Source organism: Pyxicephalus adspersus, chromosome 2 (assembly GCF_032062135.1).
Source record: "Pyxicephalus adspersus chromosome 2, UCB_Pads_2.0, whole genome shotgun sequence".
Taxonomy (NCBI): domain Eukaryota; kingdom Metazoa; phylum Chordata; class Amphibia; order Anura; family Pyxicephalidae; genus Pyxicephalus; species Pyxicephalus adspersus.
The window spans coordinates 95,070,506-95,085,185 of record NC_092859.1 but is presented as its reverse complement, the minus strand read 5'-3'; the positions used below and the strand labels follow the sequence as shown (position 1 = coordinate 95,085,185).

Below are 14,680 nucleotides of genomic sequence, written 5' to 3'. Positions count from 1 at the left end.
TCCGATCCGCCGGTCCGGTCGTTCATTTCCAGCGACTATTCTCGTTCGTCGGCGTCGTTGGTTACTTTTTTTACGAACGATTTTTGACCAATCGATCGTTCGTCGTTCATTTCCAACGATAAAAATTGGAAGTGTGTACGCAGCTTTAGGCTCATTTTCATTTATTATTACCCAATGATCTTGACACTAACACATACACTGCACTGTATCTCTGAAGGTGCTTTCTCACCCCAGGGTAGGAAGTGTGTTAGAAATACAGAAAGCTTTGTATCTCATCTCTATAACATACAGATAAGGTTTTCTGTAGGCCTAACAATTTCTGAGAACATTATTTGCAACATGTATGGGACACAACAGAGCCATTGATTTGTGGAAGGATCATTTTTTTGCACTTACTGATTAGCTATAACAATAGTATTACAATTATATATTTTGTCTGGCTGAAATACTTCCTGAGTCATGCACCTGAAACCAGAAAGGACAGAGAAAAATCAACATTCTTTATCAGCATGATTATTTCAGGTTAGTGACTCAATGGCTTGACTTATTACAGATGTAAAACTATTCATTTTGCAAAAGGAATATTTACTTATCTATGTATATAAGGTGAGGCCTTGTTCTTGTGACTCAGCCAATCACAATCAAGTATTTTTTTTAACTTCCATGCACATCACTAGATATTCAGAATGAACACTGTGTTAATTTATTTACTGAGCTAAGTGAACATACTCTTCTCTAACATTCTATTTTTCTGTAGTATGTATTTGTTGTATGTATGTATATGTATGTATTCACTTTAAAAATGAATAGCCAAGCCAGCAAAACTTCCAAGGGACAAGATTTAGTGGTACAGTTGTGTTCAGAATAATAGCGAAGTATTTAAAAAATAGAGAAAAGCTTAAAACCCCTTTATGTGTCTGCATTCTTCTTTACAAACTCAAACATTCACTGTATAAGCTGACATTTGTGTCAGGATTTTACCTTCCTTTGAACCACCGATCTAATATTTAGTTGTATAAGCACTGTTTCTGAGAAATGCTGCACATTCATGTTGTATAGTCGACCAACTTCTGGCACCTGTGAACAGGTATTCCAGCCCAGGATGATTGGATTACATGCCACAATTCTTGGTTTTAGCGCAGAAACAGCCAACAGACATTTTTGATGTCACAAGTTTTCTATTGGATTAAGGCCCAGGATTTGTCTGGCCACTCCATAACGTCTGGAACCAAGACGTTGGTTGTTTACTGATGTTTGGGGTCTTCTCGAAACATTCATTTCAAGGACTTCACCTCTTCAGCATAAGGCATCATGACCTCTGCAAGTATTTTAAAATTGGTCCATGATCCCTAGCATAAATGAGCCCATCATAGTATGGGAAACATCTCCATATCATGATGCTTGCCCCACCATGCTTCACTGTCTTTACAATGTACTGTGACTTGAATTTAGTGTTTGGGGGCCATCTGACAATTTGTCTGCAACCCCCAGACCCAAAAAGAACAATCTTTTACCAGAATTAACCAGTGCACAATTCCTTTTTTTTGGACACCTCCTGTGGTCATTGTGAGGTTTTCTGAACTCTCCTTGTAGAATTTTTTATAAATATTGAAGAATACAAATAAAGGTATTGGAACATAAAGTAGTGGAAGAACATACTCAAGTAAGTATCCAGTACGGCAGAATTCTATCCTAGTCAGATAACCTGGAGGAGGTAGTACCTCTAGTATGGTACATATTTGGTTCAACAAAACATAGCTTTCCTCAGGGCAGGATGGGAAAATAAAAGATTTCAAGGTAGGGGTAAAGCAGATTTTTTTTTGCTCTAAAACGAAGACAAGTCTTAAGAGTTGGGAACTACCTAACAAATATTCAGGTTCAGACAAGCCAGACCCACCAGGAGAGGTGTTCCTGGAGGTAGGTGGTTCACAGAATGCTAATCCAAAGGATCACAATTATCTACATGATTTAAAGGCCCGGAATCCAGTTGATGTTTGATTTAGATGAGTCACAACTCATTAGGTTTTGATCCAAACAGAGCAACAGCCAGATCAGAAAAACATCTAAACAGTCAGCCCCAGGGATTCCAATAACAAGTAGCAGGGCTATCAATGGATCCAGTACTCAAAGAGGCACTCAGAGAAGACAAATATGAGCCTAAAGGCCTATGATCTAGAAGAAAACTAGCAGTTGCCAGTTCCATTCTACATTAACTTACTGGGAAGCCTTCCTGTACATGACAATTATGAATTACTTTGGTAACCACCAGGCTTTAGGGCCTGTATGTTTATAACAGTGCAGACACCTTTGAAAGAGGTAATTGTAAAAGATGAGGAATGGGCAGACTATTAACTCAAAGTCTTTTGAGAGGATCCTACTCCAGAGATAGGGGGTTTGGGAGGTAATCCCAATTTCCTGGCCCTCTCTGGATGCCTATTCCACTTACGTAATGCATCATTCCTGCTACAAAATGGCTTTTCCAATTAAGATCTGAAAATATGAACTGTAAATAGACTACTAATGAACCCAAAACTAGACTGGACCCTTATCCCCCCCCCAGCTCCAAACCATTGCACCAAATGCTAAGTAATAGGTTATCCTAAATTGCAATTTGCTGAAATACAGGTCAATTGCCTTACTAGTAAGAGACATGCTGGTAGTAAGACAAAAGGCACCTGTTCTTCAATCCACTAAAACTGTTCAATCTAAACTCTCTGTAACAACACAAAAAACTTACACTATCCATGTACAAGGATAGGTGCTTGTAATTAGTAACTTGAGTGGTTTCATTGCATGAGCAGTTCCTAACATTTTTTCATTCTTCATTTGCAAAAAAAAAAACCATAAGAATGTTTGCCACAACCAAATTTAACTCAAACAAATACAAAATCGGTATTTTAATGTCACATTGAGTTGTAACACATTTAAAGAGCAGATAACTGAAAAAAAACAGAAGGCCAACCTGACCAAGGAAGAGGAAAGGTGGCAGCTTCAGAAACTTGCAATCATGTTTATTTGTATGTACAGACATAAAAATCATCCAGTCATACAACATTCCTCTTAGGCATTCTGCATTTCTTTTCCAATTTTGTAACTAAGAATCTTGTTCCAGTCAATCTTCGTGCGTGTCACTGGAAGCTGCCGGCGTAAGGCTTTGAAAGTAGTGTCAGACATAGTCTGGTAGTTCTCACTAATTGCAGTCTAGGACAAGAAGAAATAAAAGTAAAAATCATGGAAATGTAAAGGACAGCATCAACATTACAAAGGATGCATTTCCAAAATATTAAATAAAATTCAATAACCCCAAATCATTTTAGGCTCAGGGACAACATTACTAGGTTTTTTTGGCTTCTCAATACAATACAGGCAGAACAAGGCTATATATAACAAATATACATTTATGGTAATAGCCAAATGTAATGCCAAACCTTCATGAATAAAATAACCATAATACACAATAAATACAAGGGAAAGGAAAATTGTAGGTTATACTGGATGCCCCTAAGAGAAAAAGGTGGGCTCCATCAGATCCGCTGCAGCTTCTTATGTACATTGTGCAGTAAAGTCAGACTAAGCAATTTCAGTACAGGAGGGGAGCCTGTACAACTGTGTGCAAAATGGAAGGTAAGGATGGAGATCAGTTTTATTCTGTTCAGCAGCCATTTAGTTTTGCTAGCGTTCTTACATAACACAGATGCAGGTCAACAAAAGGCAAAGATATAATTTCACATATTCAGTTTAATTTTCTTAAAAAGTCTTGATATTTATATATCAGGACCTAGGATTCAACCCTAAATGTCTGGTGTAAGATAGCAAAAAAAAAAAAAAAAAACGGAGAAAACTCATGTTTTGCAATCCTGTACGGTTCAAATTTTGTACTAGAGATTATATACATTACTTTTCTGTATATTTTACTTTAGTATTCTTTTTACTAATATGCCATTATAAGCAAACAGGTAAATGTGTTTGAATTGAAATGCGTTGAACTGAAATAAACAGGAACACACATCTTAAAGAAACGGGTCTAGAAAATATAATAAAGCCATAACAGAAACATACCTGGTATTCATTTTCCACATCCTCCACAATTTTAATGAACTCTTTCGCAGTCTGAATTTCATTCTAAAAGAAAATATTACGTACATGAAACCATGACCCAATTTTCTTTGGGCAATACTAATCAATGACGATCAACTATCCATGAAATAAAGAAGTGGTGCCATGCAGCAATACGGTATGCAATCTCAATATAAATCAAGACTCAACTGACATACCTATCTGTTCGAACATATTCATTTTTTTTTTTGCCCTCAAAATGCCATAATGTATAAAGAACCACTGTTTACACTTTGATAACACCAATAGATTTTGGCATCCTCATATAAAGTGTACAACAATCACATTCATCCTGGTTAAAAGCATTAGGAACAGTAGCTGCAGCAAACTACAGGCCTCAGTGCCACCTGAATAATATCTACTACCCTAGTGGTTCTGGATGTAGAATAAGCCAATGTAAAATAATTTTCACTACACTACTGAAACACACATTTTGACACCATTTGACCAGGAAGGTTAAGATCATACTTACAGACACTGTTAGCGATTCTTCAACATCTTTATGACTCACTAACTGTACATTCCCATCTTCATAATAATGGACCTATGGAAAACAAAGGTGATATAGAAAGTTTACCTTTGTTAAATGAAGTAAGAGACATTAAAAGATTTAAAATTTTTTATATTCAATGCAGCAAAAATCAGTGCGAGCTTCACATCGACTTAGCTGTATGACATTGTTCCAGAACACTAACCACATTTGAACTTACATATGTATGAAGCACAGTGTATTAAATAACCAGTATTTTTCTTTCACAAAAATAAATTATCACTTTATAGATCTAGAATAGAAGATATAACTTGTGCTTAGAGGAGTTCAAGATCCTAATTTTAAGGTTGGTCCATTGATCATTTAACAAATTTTTTTTATTCAATGTGTACTTACCTTTTCCCCATTCATCTCATTTATAACAATGCTATGTATGTAATATATCATTCGGTAAAAAAAAATATATGTATATTTTCTAAGAATTAACGAAACTATAAATAATAAATATTTGACTCCACTGAATAAACATTGACTAAGAATTCATACAATTAAGAACTATGCAGTACTTTCACATTATTAAGAAGAAAATAGACTTCAATGAAGGTAGGTAAACTGGTTAAATACCTGGATTTTAAGAATTCCCACCAACTTTGTTGTAGATGGTGTTATAGTAAATTTCCATTCTGACCTCCAACGTCCATTCCTGGAAAACAAAAATGGCAACCAATTGTTTTATACTGCACTAATGATCTAACAAATTAGGAACAATAAAGGAATTCCTGCATACTAAAAGGGGATCATTTACTGAAGCTTTGGAACTATTTACAATCTTTCACTTTCAGCAGCTGGTAGGAGCCAGTTCATGAACCATGTATTTAAATTATTTAAATAAACTAAATATAAATTGTTTATCTCACAAAAAATATCTGTTTATATTCAGGGCACTAGATAGTGCTGGGTTCTAGTGTAAAGTGTTGAACAAACTCTTGACTGAGACCCAGAACCATTTATTCGTGGTCAACATTAGTGCACAAAAAATAATTTAAAAGCAAGTGACCAATCATAATCCAATCAGAAGTGGAAAAAAAAACCTCTTTCTCCCCATTTGCAAAAATGCTTTGTAATAAAACCTCAATTTGATTTAAATTTAAAATATGTAATTTTTAATTTACAGTACAACACTTCGTATAACATTTGTGAAAATAGAAAAGAAATATGGTTATATATTTGTCAATAGATCACTACTGACAAAAGTAGATTAAAGGGAAAAAAAAGCGATAAAAAACCTAATATATTCATATATTACAGCACTTACTATACAGAACCATTGCAAATGTGTGTAAAAGTCAGATGTGGTTGGAATTAGAATGTGCTTACACAGTTTCTAATATGAAATTAAATGTGTATACTCCCTAAGAAGATGGCATGCAAAGTCTACAAAGATGTAACTGCAGCTTCAACAACAATGGGGCATTCAAAATTGACTTAACCTTCAAATTCTCAAAGAGAGGGGCAAAAAAAAAATAAAACTTACCAGAAGTTTTTAGCTTGAAACTGATGGCTCTCTATACACACAATTATTGTTTGCTGCCCATCAATTGTTTTGCCATATACCTAGGTAACACATGTAATAGGTATAAAAAAAACAAGCATAGGTAAGATACTTAAAGGGCTATATGACTGAAAAATATATTGTATCCAAAAACATGTAAAGAATTATTTACTTTTTATTTACTTACAGTACTAACTCCATTGGGATAATGATCTTTTACATAGGATCTCACTGCCGTGTCCACGACATTCCTCCAGGAGTCTATAGCATTTTCTCCCTCATAGGGCCTGGGATCACTGGCCTCCTTTCTTAAGTGATCAAATTTGAAGGAAATCTTGTTCTTTGGATCCAAAAACCTCCCATTACCAAGGTCTCCATGTTCTGTTATTAAAACCTAGGGAAACAACATGTTAAAATATGGGCTCTGCCATTGACATTGTGGTAAAGAAAAATTGGTTGGTTGTTTTGTAAAAAAAAAAACCTTTCATAATTTTCGAGGTCACTAACTCAGAATAAGTGTACAGATGATTTATTTTGCTAAATGCCTTTTTGAAATTAGTTACACAATTGAGCAAAAAAATGGCACAGTAATTGGCATTTTCGGAGGGATGCAAAAATCCTGTAGAAAACAAAGCAGTGGTCGCTGAGAGAAAAATTTACAGACTTACCGAATCCTCATAGCCTTCAACTTTTACTGGAGTAAACTGATCCAGGTTGTACTGTGCAAATGCACTAGACGTAGAAGAAACAAAACACAGTAAATAAAACAAAGTCCCCAATAAACACATAAAAGAAGAAGGAATGGGTCAAATTTACAATATTTCTTTCTTCCCTCGAATGCCAGTTAAAAGAGCATACATGTTAACATAAAAACACAGTCTCTAGTAACCAGGAGAACTGAAAATTCTCTGAGAAAAAAAGCCTATTAATGTAAACCAAACAGCAAAACTTAAAAACCCCACCCTATTCTACTACACAAAGATTTGTTGTACAGGATTGTAATGAAAGAACTGTAATGACTTAAAATACTTACTGAGCAGCACCTTCCCTGAGTAGGTTGTCATTGTTAAGTAACAACCGAACATCTGAACAAGAAAAAAAAAATATTTACCATTTACCAATATTATAAAACCTCATCTGTATTAAAATTACACTTAAAAGGAAAATATAAGGATTCAATGATATTAGTAAAATTATATTTTACATACATGCTAAATACAAAGCCCAAACTTATACCAAAATGTAATTCTAATTTCTGGCCACAGATCATTTTCTGCGAATTCAGATGTAACCCCGACCACCTGTTTAGGTAAGGAATTATATAATGTAGAATACACTTGGTTCAGCTTTTTTAAGTACTAGACTATAAGGCCATGTTCAAACAGGGGAGCAGTTACCACTTCTTCACACATCTGAACCATACCCCTGGGTGAGATGCAGTAGTAGCTGCTAACCCACTGAAAAATGTTCACACACTAATGCAGCCTTTAAACCGTTGTTCCCACTACCAGTCTGAACCTAATACACCCACTTTTTTTCGGGGCACTTCTGATACTTCTTGCTCCATCCTCTCTTCTGCTTTAAGTTTACTCCATTGGGCTGGCAATCAGATGAGAAGAAACAACACACGGAGGACAAACCTACTCTGTGCAGTAATAAGGTCTGTCCCCGAGCAAGTGTAGTAAGGTAATGGCATACTTAGAGCGAAATGCAGAAATCCTGCTTCAAGGCATATTCACAGTTTTGAAATTTATTTTTCCATAATCAAGTCCTGATCTAAACTTCCACAACTTTGTCTGTGACCTGTCACAAGTGCTCCTAGATCTCCATAATGTTTGCTTAGTGTTGTTGCAGAGTCAGATGCCTATTACAGGCAACATGCGACAGGCCATGTGACACTGATGGCACATATTATGTGACTTCTGAAGGTAATTATTCAGACCTAATCATTTTTAGGGGGGTTCAAAGCAAAATATAAGGAATACTTATGCACTGAAAACTTTTACATATTATTTACAAATAATTTCACTATGCATTTATCAGATGCCTACACCTGTCAAGGAGCTTTAACCTATTAAATTACCTTACACCAGCCTCTATGGAACCTCTCATGCCCTGCCTTGGTATGTACCATTTTAAGTTTTTGGTATGACCTATCCTTGGAACAAACTGAACAGTTGCTGGTTACAGATGGTTGCGTTACCCAATGGCCATTCAAACATGAAACACAGCTACTATTGAGAACCATAACTTGTAAATATTTGGGGCTAACATCTAAAGCCAAGCCTATAACTTTGTTGCTTTTTTTATTTATTTTATTTGTATACAGATAGTATATCCACTAATTAGTTGCACTCCTTTCTTTCCAGGTAGCTCACTGTCACCACCTTTCTCTCTTCAACCAATAATGAAAAACCACTTGGTTACTAATATTTCCCACAGCACTCAAACAGAGCTAAAAACGCAATTCATGATACAAAAGCTAGTTAGACCACGGGTGGTCTGCGGATCTTTCCGCTGTATGATCACAACCCACGCACTCTCCCATTGCAGGCTCAGTCCTACTAGCTAAACATCCCGGGGGGACAGTAACTCAGGGCTGTGGACACATTTGTTGCATCTACAGCCCTGCGCTACTGTCCCCCACAGAATTTAACAAGCAGGTCTGAGCCTGCGATGGGAGAGTGCATGGGTTCTGGCATCATGAGGCCACTGTTCTCCTTTTTAATTTTAAACCAGACTTAAATAAACCAATAAATATATATTCCATATATTATTATTAATCCACAAAGATATGTCCCTATTTAATGTTAAAATAATTTATTAAATTATCCAGGAAACCAATCAGAGTACTCCAGAGCCTTTTAGGAAGATCTCTGGGTAAATATCACCCACTCTTCTCACCCCCCCTAGCTTTGTATCCACAAAAGTATAAGTTGGAGCCCAAATTCCTGGTCAGTGCCATTTCTGGATACGTCGGATTGCTATACCAGTTCTGCAGATGTGCCATGCTGACTGACCCTCTACAGTCCCCTTGTGCAAACATCAATGCTGCTGACTCCCCTTTTCTGCATCCTGGGAGGACCCGATCACTAGTCAGCCAATAGAAGTGTCCATGTCATGCAGGCAGTGATGTGGACACAAGTAGAAGGACCTGTGCTCCTGTAAACAGAAAAAAAAATCTCTGGAGCATTTCCATCTTCTTATGGCAGTAATCAGGGGATGGAGGGAGGTCAATATTTGCCTAGAGATCAGCTTCAAATGATACCTATTTATATCTGTAAAAGTCAGTAGACAGGTGTAACTAGATTTCTAAATAAATTTGATCACTCACCATTGAATACTTCATTGAACTCCCCTGGTGGAGCGTGAATGATGAATTTTGCTGCTACACGTACCTATTGTAGAAAAAAAAAATACAATTCCAGCGATTAACATAAAGCCAATGAACTTTACAAAAAATAAACTAAGGCTCACTGTCTAGTAGCCTTTTCTGTAACAAGTGCAACCTTATACTTGAAATTTTAAGTATTTTTATTACATTAACATCTTGTGCACACTAAAACTTCTCCATTCTGCGGTCTTGTTAAGCCATATCATAAAAGAAAGTTATTGAACCACAATCCATTTGGACTAGAAACCAATATTCGGTATCGGTCAGTGCAGTGATGGGGTACCTAAAGTACACGAGTCTCATTCTGACTGGGTTGCAGCCAATGAGGAACCAATGCGTTCCTAGCAAAATGTCTTTAGGGTCGGCATTACAGGGGTGTGCAGGAGTGAGAAGTGGTGGAGGGTCACTGAAAAAAGGATTGGTGGACAGTGGTGAAGAGTGGGGGTTACAAGAGGGTAGAGAGGTGAGGTGGACTATAATAGTCCCCCAAGTATAGTCAGTTCTTTGTGTATATCGTGTAAGCAGAAAAGCATATGAATTGAAAAATGATCAAATGTGTCTTGAGATTTTTGTTGTGGCATTGTAATGAATGCATATCTTGTGGGTACAAAGACTGTGGCATTTGAGCTGTGCAGAATTTAGGTTAACTATGCCCCTTTAAAGTGGAACAAAACTTAAAAAAATTTGCAAGCAGTTCTGACACACAAAAAATGATTTTATGTTGTTTATCAGACATCGGTACAGAAAACAGTGTGAGAATGGTTGCTAAGTGATTAACAATTCTTCCTTGGGTTTTATATACACCATATAACTGTGTGGGATTCTTTCAACAAACTATAAACACCGCCTTCATTCCAAATTGGCATTGATGTGTGTAGGTGGTAAAGCCTGAGCGACTGAAGGGAAACAAAAGACATGAACCGCCACACACGATCTCTCTGTGTGCACATAGTGTCCTAAGATAAGTATTACCCAAAAGCCAAACACTGGCCTGGCACAAGTGGGGTCAAGAAGATGGTACAAAGGGCTCTCCAAAGCAACCCTTTCAGACAGCCTGGGGCAAGATCAGGTAGTCAACCTAATAGAGATAAACCATCCATAGCAGCATTTACCGACCTTTTTAACACAGAAAACTCCTTGAAATAATGTTCACACTTTCAGGGAACCCCTGCTTTAATTACTTTATCAATAACTTACACTACATTAGTGTGGTGGTCAACAGTAGGAATGCCTCCCTTACAAATCATTGGGGGTCACAAATTGACCTGAGAGGCAGATTGCTCAGGAAACCCCAAGTTACCAAACACTGATCTATAGTCATCAAGGAAGAATGAGGCCTAGAAACAATACCAGAGAGACCAACAAACTGAGGAAGCCCTAACAAGCTGCAATTCAAGGAACCTGCAGTCTAAATATGTTGGTCTTGCTGCATAATTTTGCAAAATGCTGCAATTCACATAAAAAAAAAAAATGGTGGTGAAGTCATCATTCATGTGAATTGCCACTGATAATGCCACCTTTAAGCTAGGTACAGACTTCCAATGATTCTTGCCAGGTAGTCGGCTCAGGGCTGATATCCGGCAAAAATCTGGAGTGTGTACAGCGCGCGCCGTTCATTGTCTGAACGACCGCCCTGGCGGATCCACTGACGATGAACGATCGTAATGTAAGAGGAGGGGGGAAGTGCCCAGCAGGGTGCCACTCCGTCGCTCTCCCCCTCCTCTCTGCATGTACTGCACGCGCATAGTCGTTGGAAAGGATCGTGAAAGCTCCTATCCAAACGACTATAATTGGAAGTGTGTACACGGCTTTACACTGCTGGCAGGGCTGTTATCTCCAAACACACCCCGTGAACTGGTTAGAATTTTTGAAAGATTTGCTTTAACAAATTTAAAGGGCAAATGAAAAATGTTAACAGTTGTAACTCCCCGAGTGCTACAAAAATGTTTCTACAAAGCATCCAGTGCCACAAAAATCATAATTTTATTGCTCCATAAACATAAAAAAAAAAAAATCAACATCTTATCTAGAAATTTCCTCTAAACAATTTATAAAATAATATTAAGAGGTAGGGTTGGGAAAAACTAAAGCCAGTCATGAATAAATTTAGGTAACATTCTAGAAATGATATAATGTCTTTAGGAAAAAATAAAAGATCAAAAATACAAACTTAGTATTGATGAAATAAATAAAAATGTAAGTGTTTAGTTTTCTTTGTATTTTAATTTATAAGAATAAAACCCCCTACCCTATTGTTGTCTGCGTTACCCTTCACTTCCTGACCTGGAGATGAACCAGGAAAAAAGAAATTTTAAAGTGAAGGGCAAACCCTGAGCAAGTTAAAACATGAAACATGCGTCCCCACTCCAACATAAACCCTCACAAATTGTTCTGATGACAATTGTTACATTACGGATCTCCCACTACTTTATACCTCACTGACAATATTGGGTGAATCTCCCCAGCAGGGAGACAGGGCACATGGGAAATGGGTGCCAGCTCCTAATTTATCAGAATACCACTAACAGGTCCTAATATGAGCACATCTATACCAAATCACAATGTGCCTGAAACAGTCCCCATAACCCTCACTATCCATCTATATCTATGCAGGGAGGTGAATAAGGTTTATAACTAGCAGCTAGATACAAGTAAAGGAATGGAGGACACATCTAGAGTACACATCTAGTAGATGGGTACAAACTACTGCTCATTTGACAAAAGGATATCAGTAGGGACAACCTCGGCACAAGGGGTTTAGTTGGGTTTTTTTGTAGTCTGGGAGATGTTTATTTTGTATTTGCAGATGAGCAGTTTATACCAAGCTCATTATACAGTGAAAAATGAGAAGTGTCCTCATCCGAGTGACAGCCACAGCCCAAATTGCACAGTGTGCTGACAAGTCATTGATGGCAACCACAGAGTTATTTTAGTTTCCGTGCTGCCACCCGATTCTTGCAGTCACAACTGGGAAATTTTGTGTTTTTACTCCCCTGCTGAAGTCATGCTACTGTAATCTTCATCCGTCCTACAAAAGACCCCCATTTAAACTGATCTGTTGTGTATCACATTACAAGCTTTGTGTTAAGGCAAATCATCCATTTCGTGGGTTACCAACGAACCACAACACAGCAAAAATCTGTTCTGCACCCTTCCCGCCATTGCTTCTACTCTGAACCTCTCTGAAAATAAATTGCTCCACAAAGCCTGCAGATACAACGGACAATACAGGGATATGTCACAGCTCTCCTTCTGTTGTCTAGGTGGATAACCGGGTGTATATATTCAGTGGGCTGACAAGCCAGCAATTGTAACCTGAATCATCTGCATCATCCAACCCTGCCCATAGATGACAGATGAGTTTTGCAATTAGCTACAACAAAGTATTGTCCTACATGGACCATACTAAAACTCAGTCCTAAATCATAGCATTCTCATCTATTTTTTAAATTGTGAAATAAATATTTAGTGTTCATGACATTTTGGATTGGATGTTAAAAATGGCAAAACTTTCAATCTAAAAAATTACAAGTGAAAGCTTACCTAAATTCGAAAATTTAACGTTACATAAAAGGGTAGACAACTCTTTTATATAAGGTAAAAATTATGTTTGTTCAGGTTTTTTTTTTTTTAGTGCAACACTTTAAAACAAAAAAGGTGCAGCACCGCCCCCTAATTCTCCATCGCCTACACCACGTATCCCCGGAGGCTCTTGGGTGCTCCTTCTGCGCATGCCAAAGCATCTCAAGCATGCACAGGAGCCTTTTTCGTGAAAAGAGGAAAATTTGCCGGTCTCCCACATGTGCAGTGGGATTGGCAAGTTTTTTCCAACCTACGTCACCCGATCTCGTGCCTGGGTAGGGGGACGTAGAAAAAAGAAGAGAAGATGGCAGCACCCTGCACACCGACTCAGAGACAGATACGGGGGCGACGCAGGACCTGATGGAAGACAACGCTGCACCAAACGACTGTGCTGCGGAATTAAAGGTAAGTGTATTTTTTTTTGTTTTAGCCACTTTTGGGTTTAGTTCCTCTTTAAGGCATTCCTGCTTATTATTTGATGAAAAAAATAAATGTGGATTGAAAATGAACAATGTACATTTATTCCTAGGCAGGTGCTCTTCCCCACAACCAGCAGGCAATAGGGGATCTGCCCGCTGTGTACACCAACAACCTGCCCTGCTTGTGTAAACATTGGGCTGAGATCCCATTGGCTGCCAGGTGTTGGGGAGTGATAAGTCAGATCAGCAGGTCAATATGAGGGAAGCAGGAAGACAACAATACCCAGCCAAGCTGTGAGGTTGTAAAGGTGTACACAGGTACACATCCCCCATTCATTATACAATGCAGAGCCCCCCCCCCATACAATAATACAGGTGTGTGTAGGAGCAGTCAGCCAGTGTGGGGGACCCCGGGCCCTGGCAGCCATCCGGGTACAAGGCTCGGTGTATGCCCCGGCCGGGTCTCCGCCCTTTTGGTTCCTATTTTCGGCCGAGGCCGTACAAGGAGCGGAGACGCCGGGAGGAAGAAGAGGCGAGCAGCAGCAGCTGAGGGGAAAGCGGAAGTCAGCCAACCCCACCCGAGCTGAGCCCTGTCACCGGAGCCCACTCACCTGTACCACCTTCTTCCTGACACAGTGCCCGCCATGTCCCCCTCCCCGGGGCCTACACAGCGCCCCCCGCACCCGTGTGCCCTCCTTCTAAGCCTGCATGGCGTGTATAAGGCGGCTGCTACCTCCGCACACATAAACACAGCACCGACCTTCTCCTCATCAGACAGCTGCTCCTCCACATCCGCCATCTTCTTCACCCCCTTTTCCTGACTGACTGCGCGCGCCCCTCAGGGCGGAGTCACACGTCACGCGACGGCCCGCCCAAAGGAGAGGTGACGGGAGCGCGCACAGAGGTAGCCTGCTCTGACCACCAAGGCAGTAGAATGTTCTTTCAGGTTTGTGCTGTATTCCAGTTATGTAAATTAGCACAAAAGTACAGATACATGTTTGGACTTAAAATTTTTAAGTAAAAAAACTTGAAATAGTAAAGTGGAATTACCTCTAAATTCAAAAAGACATAAAAATGTCTTGTGGTGGGTTTTTGTTCTTTATTTCCATGGTACCATGCATTATAGA

General features: G+C 38.6%; 1 protein-coding gene across 2 annotated transcripts in view; it reads right to left on the bottom strand.

Annotated features, from left to right (window-relative positions):
- Nucleotides 1-14,435, bottom strand: part of CAPZA2 (capping actin protein of muscle Z-line subunit alpha 2) — a 34,015-nt gene extending 19,580 nt beyond the window's left edge. Inside the window, exons 1-10 of one of the 2 annotated variants that reach the window (XM_072401557.1) lie at nt 14,314-14,435; nt 9,493-9,556; nt 7,192-7,243; nt 6,827-6,890; nt 6,346-6,552; nt 6,141-6,220; nt 5,231-5,309; nt 4,589-4,660; nt 4,060-4,122; nt 2,951-3,201 (exon numbers count right to left, since the gene is read on the bottom strand). In XM_072401557.1, coding sequence (XP_072257658.1) covers nt 3,061-3,201; nt 4,060-4,122; nt 4,589-4,660; nt 5,231-5,309; nt 6,141-6,220; nt 6,346-6,552; nt 6,827-6,890; nt 7,192-7,243; nt 9,493-9,556; nt 14,314-14,352 — 861 coding nt within the window. In that variant the 5' untranslated portion in view covers nt 14,353-14,435 and the 3' untranslated portion in view covers nt 2,951-3,060. Of the gene's footprint in view, nt 1-2,950; nt 3,202-4,059; nt 4,123-4,588; nt 4,661-5,230; nt 5,310-6,140; nt 6,221-6,345; nt 6,553-6,826; nt 6,891-7,191; nt 7,244-9,492; nt 9,557-14,313 lie in introns of those variants that run through there. The other variant, XM_072401556.1, reaches the window with a different exon arrangement.
- Between the last annotated feature and the right edge of the window lie 245 nt (nt 14,436-14,680).